This window comes from Phyllobates terribilis, unplaced genomic scaffold, assembly GCF_046119375.1.
Source record: "Phyllobates terribilis strain yellow unplaced genomic scaffold, ASM4611937v1 Scaffold_6__1_contigs__length_29720123, whole genome shotgun sequence".
Lineage (NCBI taxonomy): Eukaryota > Metazoa > Chordata > Amphibia > Anura > Dendrobatidae > Phyllobates > Phyllobates terribilis.
The window spans coordinates 9,241,083-9,251,100 of record NW_027362766.1 but is presented as its reverse complement, the minus strand read 5'-3'; the positions used below and the strand labels follow the sequence as shown (position 1 = coordinate 9,251,100).

At 51.8% G+C, this 10,018-nt stretch overlaps 1 protein-coding gene across 4 annotated transcripts in view; it reads right to left on the bottom strand.

The window, feature by feature from the left end:
• Positions 1-1,760: 1,760 nt before the first annotated feature.
• Positions 1,761-10,018, bottom strand: part of CGN (cingulin) — a 75,730-nt gene continuing 67,472 nt past the window's right edge. For all 4 annotated transcript variants that reach the window (XM_073637343.1, XM_073637347.1, XM_073637344.1 and 1 more), the window contains 10 exons: positions 9,774-9,980; positions 9,405-9,662; positions 9,156-9,326; positions 8,920-9,081; positions 7,286-7,375; positions 3,910-3,993; positions 3,409-3,527; positions 3,149-3,257; positions 2,888-3,051; positions 1,761-2,659 (listed from right to left, as the gene is read on the bottom strand). In XM_073637343.1, coding sequence (XP_073493444.1) covers positions 2,530-2,659; positions 2,888-3,051; positions 3,149-3,257; positions 3,409-3,527; positions 3,910-3,993; positions 7,286-7,375; positions 8,920-9,081; positions 9,156-9,326; positions 9,405-9,662; positions 9,774-9,980 — 1,494 coding nt within the window. In that variant the 3' untranslated portion in view covers positions 1,761-2,529. The remainder of the gene's footprint in view (positions 2,660-2,887; positions 3,052-3,148; positions 3,258-3,408; positions 3,528-3,909; positions 3,994-7,285; positions 7,376-8,919; positions 9,082-9,155; positions 9,327-9,404; positions 9,663-9,773; positions 9,981-10,018) is intronic.

The window sequence follows — 10,018 nt, the reverse complement described above, 5'->3', positions numbered from 1 at the left end:
ATCTCTGGTGATGGATAGGTGGCATTCTCAGTGATGTCACCGCTGATCTCTGGTGATGGATAGGAGGCATTCTCAGTGATGTCACCTCTGATCTCTGGTGATGGATAGGAAGCATTCTCAGTGATGTCACCGCTGATGTCTAGTAAACGTTGTGTTCCCAGTCACGTCTGTTCCAGTCGGTCTTTTCTTTAATATGTGATGCCTGTCGTTTTAGTGATGGAGACTACAGTGTAAAATTGCGGTAAAGAAGCACTAGCAATTCAAAACCGAAACAGAACCACCAAGTGTCTGGGCAACCACAACCCGAGAATTCCCTTACAGAAAGCATGTACTGGTTAGTAACATCTCTCCTTGCATGTCACCAGCCATTTATAAACTTCCAGTTAGATTTGATAGTTTTTATGGCATTTATCATACAGTATAAAGTCTAAATTTACACAACTTCTTTTGTTTCCTGATTTTACACAAATACATTTATAATCATTTGTTTTTGTCACATTATACTATTTTTTAAGGTGATGTAACCCAACAAAAAGCACTTGTGGCCTTCTGGTGCCTTACATCTCCACTCTTGCCATTGCCTTGACAATGATGGAAATGTACATGAAGGGCAATACTGAGCAGTAGCCGCCCCTGTCAGGGTTGATTCATCTGTAGGGAATAAAGAAAAATCTCCATTCATGGCCTGTAAGAGACTGGACTGAAGGACACAACGTTATATATAATATTTTATATACAGTGGTGTGAAAAAGTGTTTGTCCCCGTTCTGATATCTTATTCATTTGCATCTTTGTCACACTTAAATGTTTCAGATACTCAAAACAAATTTAAAAAGACTGGGCAAAAATGTCAGCACGGCAGAGGTCCAAGCCGAAAACCACTGCTGAACAAAAGGCTCGTCTCAGTTTTGCCAGAAAAAAATCTTGATTGCCAAAACCTTTAGGAGAATATTCAGTGGACCGACTAGACAAAAAGTTGAACTTTTTGGAAGGTGTATGTCCCATTACATCTGGCGTAGAAGTAACACAGCATTTCAGAAAAGGATCATCATACCAACAGTAAAACATGGTGGTGGTAGTGTGATGGTCTGGGGCTTTTTTGCTGCTTCAGGACCTGGAAGACTTGCTGTGGTAAATGGAACCATGAATTCATGCGGTCTACCAAAAAATCCTGAATGAGAATGTCCGGTCATTTGTTCGTGACCTCAAGCTGAAGTGCAATGATCCAACACACCAGCAAGTCCACCTCTGAATGGCTTAAGAAAAACAAAATTAAGACTTTAGAGTGGCCTAGTCAAAGTCCTAACCTTAATCCGATTGAGATGCTGTGGCATGACCTTAAAAAGACGGTTCATGCTCGGAAACTCTCCAAGGTGGCTGAATTACAACAATTTTGTGAAGATGAGTGGCCAAAATTCCTCCAGAGAAAGACTCATTGCCAGCTATCACAAACGCTTGATTACAGTTGTTGCTGCTAAGGGACCAACCAGTTATTAGGTTTAGGGGGTAATCACTTTTTCACACAGGGCCCTGTAGGTTTGGATTTCTTTTTCCCTTATTAATAAAGACCTTCCTTTAAAAACTGCATTTTGTTTTTACTTGTGTTATTTTTTTGTCTAATATTTAAAGTTTGTTTTGTGATCTGAAACATTTAAGTGACAAACTTGCAAAAGAATAAGAAATTAGGAAGGGGGCAAAGACTTTTTCACACCACTGTATAATCTCTACAGGCTCTCTGTGAATATCATCTGGCAATCAACGTGTAGAAAATCTGCAGTCCTTTATTTCATGGTGAATTATACACAAAACAACCCTCTGACGTTAAAATCATATCCGAGTATATAAATCATTACTGTGTAGAGAAGGAAGAAGCCGGTCTTCTCAGGAACACCATGCATTCAGAGGGAACAAGACGCCCAAGAGGAGCAAAACATGCAACCCCCCACCTCCGCGCCTGGCGATATACATGTATCTCATTGATATGTCCTTGCTTCATAGATCTATATTCTATGGGAATGTGCTTACCCCATACATTGATTTTTGCCCTCTGCTGTATAACAACATGGAGTCATCCCACACGCTCCAGTACAAAATTACAAACGTGCAACACATGTGGCTCGGATAGGAAAATATAAGTACAGACAGTAGATGAGGCTCCTCTGGTCTCTACTCAATCAATAGCGCAGTGGTATTGAGGCACTCATTGGACATAGCATCTAGCACCTTAAAAGGGTCCCTACTGAGGCACAAATGGTCATATATAGGGCCAAACGCAGCTGGACGGGCTCTACAGCTGTAGAGTGCGGTTAGATAATTAGTTCCATAGACTCAGGGCTCTGGCTGCAGTGGACATACTGCCCGGAAAGGCACACTGGGCTACATTCTCCGCGGCCGTGTACAGCACAATGACAATCTGTCTGAGGTGCAGCATCACACATCAGTAGCGACCAATCTCCTTCTCCAGGAATCCACAAGGCAGCACAGCGGTTGGGGTCCCATTTAGCAGTCGAGCTGGTCTTCTGGCACATGGTTAGCACGAACTGGTCTGGAGGTTACTCTCCGTGAGAAGCGAGGCTATGGAGCTGGGATCATATGATCTATCAAAGTCCCCATCAGAGCTGAGGTCATCGTCATCTGCGGCAGGATGGACTGGCTTACGCCTGTGAAAAGTCACAGAAGTGAACATGAAACCATGATCTCTACCAGCATCTCCAACATCTACAGTTTCCACTGGCCTCGTACGTGGGGCACTAATGACCTTGGATCAGGAGGTTTCCCACTTTTTTTGGAAAATGAAACACTTGTATTTACTCAACTGAAAGACCCCAGAAACTACTTAACTACTTTTATTGAAGTGGCAGAGAAGCTGGGATGTGTATGGCTCTTACCGGGACTCCTTCTCCATGGATTTTAGGCGACTCTGGAGTTGCTCGTTAATCTCATGCTGTTCTTCCAGCTCGCGTTGAGCTTTCTTCTTCAACCCCTCCAGACGCTCTATCTCCTCCTCGGCCTCATCCACCTGTCTCTTCAGAGCCTTCACCCTCAAGTTGAGCTGAGAAGACGAAATAGAAGAAGAGAATACTTACTACTCAGTTGTTGTGAGTGAGATGATAATGTAATGGATTGTTTAGTATGGATATGTATCCTGCCTGGTCCTTCTGGTCATTGACTTGGAGTCTTTCGTCCTCCAGCTGAATATTCAGCTCTTTCAGCTTCCGCTCGAGCTTACGGTTTGAGGACATTAACGTGTTCTTCTCCCTGGGGAAAAGGATCACATTATAAATAGCAGCTAATCTAATGATTTCTACCATAACCTCATGTATCGGGAACTAAAGGGATTGACACTGCTGATGAGCAGGAGATGCTGTCCATTACAGAGCCAAACACCACAACCTGGGGCTGCCAGTACCTCTCCCCCTGCTGCAAATGCTCTTGGACCTCATGCAGTTTAGCCTCCAGCAGCGACACATTGGAGCTGGGTTTCTGCTGCCCCTCCATTTCCGACAGACGGTTCTTCAAATCTTTAATCTGAAAGACAAATGTTGGCAATTATGCATTACTACAACAGCAAAGTCATCTGATCACGTTGGCCATTCCGCAAAATGAACAATAAACGAGTCCGGCAAAATGACATTTCATCAACCTGTACTTTCACATGGTCACTGACTTCTAATATTATAGCAGGGGACACAACACCCTGGCAGCGGAGACTGATCACATGCCACTCGCTGGAATGGAGCACGGGTTGTGAGATTTCTCACTTACAGATCTAATACCACATGGAGATGTAAGAAGACCGTGCTCATAATATACTGACTACAGTCACGATGAACGCAGAACATTTCCTGAGCATTACTGCCATCTACAAGTAGAGTCCAGTGCCAACCTGTCCGGTCTAGGAAGCCCCCACCTGTCTCTCCAGGGAGATCTTATCACACTCCAGGTCCTGGCGTCTGGTCCTCTCCTGCATGAGCTCCGCTCGTAACTGCTCCATCTGTGACACGATGAAGGGGACGAAGGAGGCATCACCAACAACGAGAAAGGAAGAATTGCCAAAAACAGTAAGGCAGAAAATAAGTCGTGGTGCTTACTTTAAATAATTCTTTCGCTACAGCCTACCCCTTGCCCCTCCTGGGTGTCACCCTACTCATCACAGCCTACCCCTTGCAGCCCCCCCACCCCGGGTGTCACCCCACCCTTTGCAGCCTACCCCTTACCCGCCCCCCCCCCCGGGTGTCACCCTACTCTTCCCAGCCTACACCTTGCCCCCCCCCCCCCAGGTGTCACCCTACTCTTCCCAGCCTACACCTTGCCCCCCCCAGGTGTCACCCTACCCTTTGCAGCCTACCCGTTGCCCTCCCCACCCCCCCGGGTGTCACCCTACTCTTGAAGCCCATCTCTTGTCCCCTGTGGGCGTCACCCTACCCCTTGCCCCTTCTGGGTGTCACCCTACTCTTCGCAGCCTGCCCCTTGCCCCCCACATCCCCTGGGTGTCACCCTACTCATCACAGCCTACCCCTTGCCCCCCACATCCCCTGGGTGTAACCCTACTCATCACAGCCTACCCCTTGCCCCTCACATCCCCTGGGTGTCACCCTACCCCTTGCCCCTCCTGGGTGTCACCCTTCCCCTTGCGCCCCCCCCCTTCTGGGTGTCACCCTACTCTTCGCAGCCTACCTTTTGCCCCCCCCCGGGTGTCGCCCTACCCCTTGCCCCTCCTGGGTGTCACCCTACCCCTTGCCTCCCCTTGGGTGTCACCCTACCCCTTGCCCCCCCCTTGGGTGTCACTCTACTCTTCGCAGCCTACCCCTTGCGCCCCCCGGGTGTCGCCCTACTCTTCGCAGCCTACCTTTTGCCCTCCCCCCTGGGTGTCGCCCTACCCCTTGCCCCTCCTGGGTGTCGCCCTACTCTTCGCAGCCTACCTTTTGCCCCCCCCCCCGGGTGTCGCCCTACCCCTTGCCCCTCCTGGGTGTCGCCCTACCCCTTGCCCCTCCTGGGTGTCACCCTACTCTTCGCAGCCTACCATTTGCCCCCCCCCCCCCCTGGGTGTCACCCTACCCCTTGCCCCCCCCCTCCTGGGTGTCACCCTACTCTTCGCAGCCTACCTTTTGCCCCCCCCCGGGTGTCACCCTACCCCTTGCCCCTCTTGGGTGTCGCCCTACCCCTTGCCCCCCCTTGGGTGTCGCGCTACTCTTCGCAGCCTACCCCTTGCGCTCCCCCGGGTGTCACCCTTACACTTGCCCCTCCTGGGTGTCACCCTACCCCTTGCGCCCCCCCGGGTGTCACCCTACCCCTTGCCCCACCTGGGTGTCACCCTACCCCTTGCCCCCCCCCCCCCCTCATGGGTGTCACCCTACTCTTCGCAGCCTACCTTTTGCCCCCCCCCCGGGTGTCGCCCTACCTCTTGCCCCTCCTGGGTGTCGCCCTACCCCTTGCCCCTCCTGGGTGTCACCCTACTCTTCGCAGCCTACCATTTGCCCCCCCCCCCCCCTGGGTGTCACCCTACCCCTTGCCCCCCCCCTCCTGGGTGTCACCCTACTCTTCGCAGCCTGCCTTTTGCCCCCCCCCCCCCCCCGGGTGTCACCCTACCCCTTGCCCCTCCTGGGTGTCACCCTACCCCTTGCCTCCCCTTGGGTGTCACCCTACACCTTGCCCCCCCTTGGGTGTCACTCTACTCCTTGCCCCTCCTGGGTGTCGCCCTACCCCTTGCCCCTCCTGGGTGTCACCCTACCCCTTGCCTCCCCTTGGGTGTCACCCTACCCCTTGCCCCCCCTTGGGTGTCACTCTACTCTTCGCAGCCTACCCCTTGCGCCCCCCGGGTGTCACCCTACCCCTTGCCCCTCCTGGGTGTCGCCCTACCCCTTGCCCCTCCTGGGTGTCACCCTACCCCTTGCCCCCCCCCTCCTGGGTGTCACCCTACTCTTCGCAGCCTGCCTTTTGCCCCCCCCCCCCCCCCGGGTGTCACCCTACCCCTTGCCCCTCCTGGGTGTCACCCTACCCCTTGCGCACCCCCGGGTGTCACCCTACCCCTTGCCCCCCCTTGGGTGTCACTCTACTCTTCGCAGCCTACCCCTTGCGCCCCCCCGGGTGTCACCCTACCCCTTGCCCCTCCTGGGTGTCGCCCTACCCCTTGGGTGTCACTCTACTCTTCGCAGCCTACCCCTTGCGCTCCCCCGGGTGTCACCCTACACCTTGCCCCTCCTGGGTGTCACCCTACCCCTTGCCCCTCCTGGGTGTCACCCTACCCCTTGCGCTCCCCCGGGTGTCACCCTACACCTTGCCCCTCCTGGGTGTCACCCTACCCCTTGCCCCTCCTGGGTGTCACCCTACCCCTTGCGCTCCCCCGGGTGTCACCCTACACCTTGCCCCTCCTGGGTGTCACCCTACCCCTTGCCCCTCCTGGGTGTCACCCTACCCCTTGCGCTCCCCCGGGTGTCACCCTACACCTTGCCCCTCCTGGGTGTCACCCTACCCCTTGCCCCTCCTGGGTGTCACCCTACCCCTTGCCCCTCCTGGGTGTCACCCTACCCCTTGCCCCTCCTGGGTGTCACCCTACCCCTTGCCCCTCCTGGGTGTCACCCTACCCCTTGCCCCCCCTTGGGTGTCGCTCTACTCTTCGCAGCCTACCCCTTGCCCCCCCCCCCGGGTGTCACCCTACCCCTTGCCCCTCCTGGGTGTCGCCCTACCCCTTGCCCCTCCTGGGTGTCACCCTACCCCTTGCCCCTCCTGGGTGTCACCCTACCCCTTGCCCCTCCTGGGTGTCACCCTACCCCTTGCCTCTTCAGGGTAACGTTTTCCTCCGCAGCCCAATTCTTGCCCTCCGTGGGGGACATCTAGCACTGTAAGTGCCCACTTAATTTTCCCCTTCCCCGGGACGTCTCGCAGTACAAGCCTCATATGCACATGGATGAGAGTTACAAATCTACAAATACACCTGGTGATCCTCCGCATCTGGTATCTGACCATCTGGAGAGATCTCACATTACCAGTCAATTCTGGATTAACAGATGTAAAGGTTGTGATGGGTATACGGAGTGGAAATGGCGTTCTGTTATAGTTCTTTCGTCAGTGCACAGGACACAGACCTATTTGTTGGAGGTGAAATGTTGCCATCTTCCTGTATTTGTGATGGAAGAATAAAGGAACTATGTGTGTTTTGGATGCTGTCAGCACCCGTAGTTACTCGGAGGACTGGGAGTCTTCCTGCACATTTGGACACCCGATGACTCCTGGTGGTTTGGCGCGGTATTACATGTCTTTTACGTTTTATACCGCAGCAGCATTACCTGGTCCCGGCTGCGCTTAACCCGATCAGTGAGAAGCTCTACAGAATTCTTCTCCTCATCGAGCTCCACCTCCAGACGCTTCATCTTGTCCTATACAGAAAAACACTATTATATAGAGCTGTCATCACAATCACAAGGCCAGATCTGGGAGCGCTAGTCCCATGTGTACCAGGTACAGGAATACAGGGGTATTGAGGGACTACCGAATGGCCACTGCACTGGCTGGAAATACTATGGCACTACGTGAAATGATTGTACGGGAAGACGACACACAGCATTTAATCTTAATTATCGAAATGTCTATTTTCAATAGGCCAAGAGACATAGGCCATTGTTATATGAGCCTTTAACGTTGACTCTTGAGTTGATGTTTGCTGCAGCTTATTGTCTGCCATCTTTGGGAGGCAGGGTCATTCAACAATCAATGTTTGCTAATATGTTGATTATCCATTGTAGGAGTCCATGTAGCTTGTGGACTTGCAAAACAGAGGCGGACAAACTAACTTGCATTGTTTGATTAAATAGTCAATGTGATTAATCACATCCCACTTTCCCCCTGACCTGTGGATGATAACCTGAACCACAGATGTGGGTACAAAAAAAGGATTTTCTATCCTTCTGCCAGAAGAGACGGGACTTCACAAAACCACAGCCAGGAACACCCTACAGGACAACTGCCAGGAGACCATGGCTCCATCAAGAGGGGCACAGATTTGACATTCTACAAGATGCCAGCCTTCAGGACCACAGCCATAGCTGGAAGAATACAGATTTGCTCCATTGACCATCACTGGAGACATTTGGGAAAGCCAGGATGGGACCCTCCGGTCACCTGGCCACATGGAGACGTTTGGGGTAGTCATTTTGGAACCCTCTGGTCACCTGGCCCCATGGAGACATTTGGGGAAGTCAGCTTGGGACTATCCAGTCACCTGGCCCATGGAGACATTGGAGATAGTCAGTTTAGGACCCTACGGTCACCTGGCCCTATGGAGATGTTTGGGGAAGTCCGTTTGGGACCCTCTGGTCACCTGGCCCCATGAAGACGTTTGGGGAAGCCAGTTTGGGACTCTCCGGTCACCTGGCCACATGCCTCAATGGACTGTCAGCTTTCTAACCTTTCGTTACCTCCTCTCTGTGGGTGCCCACCAAAAGTGGGGCAACACTGGTGGGGGTAGTCAGCCCTTGAAGCCCCAAAGTCGCAGCTGCTCTAATCCCGGTGAGCCTGCGGAAGGGTGAGATGGAATTTGCACCATCTTGTGTATATGCTGGGACTGTTCTATATGTTATTGTTTGCTGGTGGTTCGGTTTTACCCTCACCCTGTGTTATCTGAGTAGTGTTATGCCCACGGGAAAGAAGAAGAAGAGCGGGAGTTCAGTGGGATGAGCCCTGGTCCATGCGGTCTCGGGCCAGCGGATAAGAGCACCCATTGACCCCCGCGTGTCTCCACATACGGTTACCGCTTTGTGACTTATAAGTGGCCAGTTCTTTTGTTAGTCAACTTCACAAAATCTAGCTAATAAAGTTACGTTACAGTTTATACAGGAGGAGAGCCAAACTAAATCTTAATTCTAGGTGCAAGTAAATCCATTCTAATGTCCAGCTAACCATCTTACCCCCTCATACTCCTCACCTCCAGCACTTTCACCTGTCGGGAACGGTCATCTTGGACTTGTTTCTTGGATTCGATGTCCTGCTCTAGGCTCTGGAGCTTCTGACTAACCAGCTCCTTGTCCAGCACTGCACTCTCCTTCTCCGCCTGGCTGTCTTGATGAGCTAGCTTCAGACGCTGCACCTGAGGATACATTATATTATGATCTCCCACCGCTGTGGACCAACATTCACAATTGTAGACTGGCAGCCCACTACCTCTTCCTGCAGTCGGTTGACATTTATCTGTAGTCTCTCTGCTTCCGCCACTTTTTCCTTGGCTTGTTTTTGCGAGTCGCTCATCTCCTTGCGAGCCTTTTCCTTATATTCTTCTAACTGCGCCTGCAAAAGCTCCAGAGAATCCCGGGACTCGTGTGACATACTGTCCAGCTGAGAGAAGAGGCAGCGGTCAGGGAAAAGTCGCTCGTATTTCACACTTACTGCACACGCATCCCATCTGCCCTTTACCTGTCTGGTCAGTTTATCCATAGACTTGTCCAGTAGCCGCTTCTGATCTTCCAGCTCATTCTTGGTCTTCTTCAGCTGGTCCTTCTGCTTTATCTCCTCCTGGTAACACTCCTGCAGCTCCTCATACTCCAACGTCAGGCGCTTCAAGTTCCTCTGAGTCTCGTCCAGCCTGTTCTCCATTTCTCTCCTCGCTGTGGCAAACTCCTGACCCTGGTCTGTGGCTTCTCCGAGAGACTCCTCCATCTTTTTACGCTCAGCCTCAATGAAAAAGAAAATATTTCACTACTATATACAAGCTTGTGGAGTTGGCTTCTACTACTTCTTCCCCTCAGCGAAGCAGGACACAAGGTAAATGAAGGCTACACTCACTTCCATCCTGCCGATTCTATCCTTAAGGCGCGTCTCTGCCCTCTGGAGATCATCACAGAACGTCTTCAGCTCCTTCACCTGAGCTTCCAGTCCTAGGATCTTTCTGCGGAGATCATCATTCTCTTCCCGGGTGTCCTGCAGAGTGGTCTCAATCACTTGGCGCATGTGATCTGTATCGGCTCGATCATCCTCTAGTTTTTTCTTAACCTGAAAATGGAACGTCTACTTTAATAACGTCCTTCAGA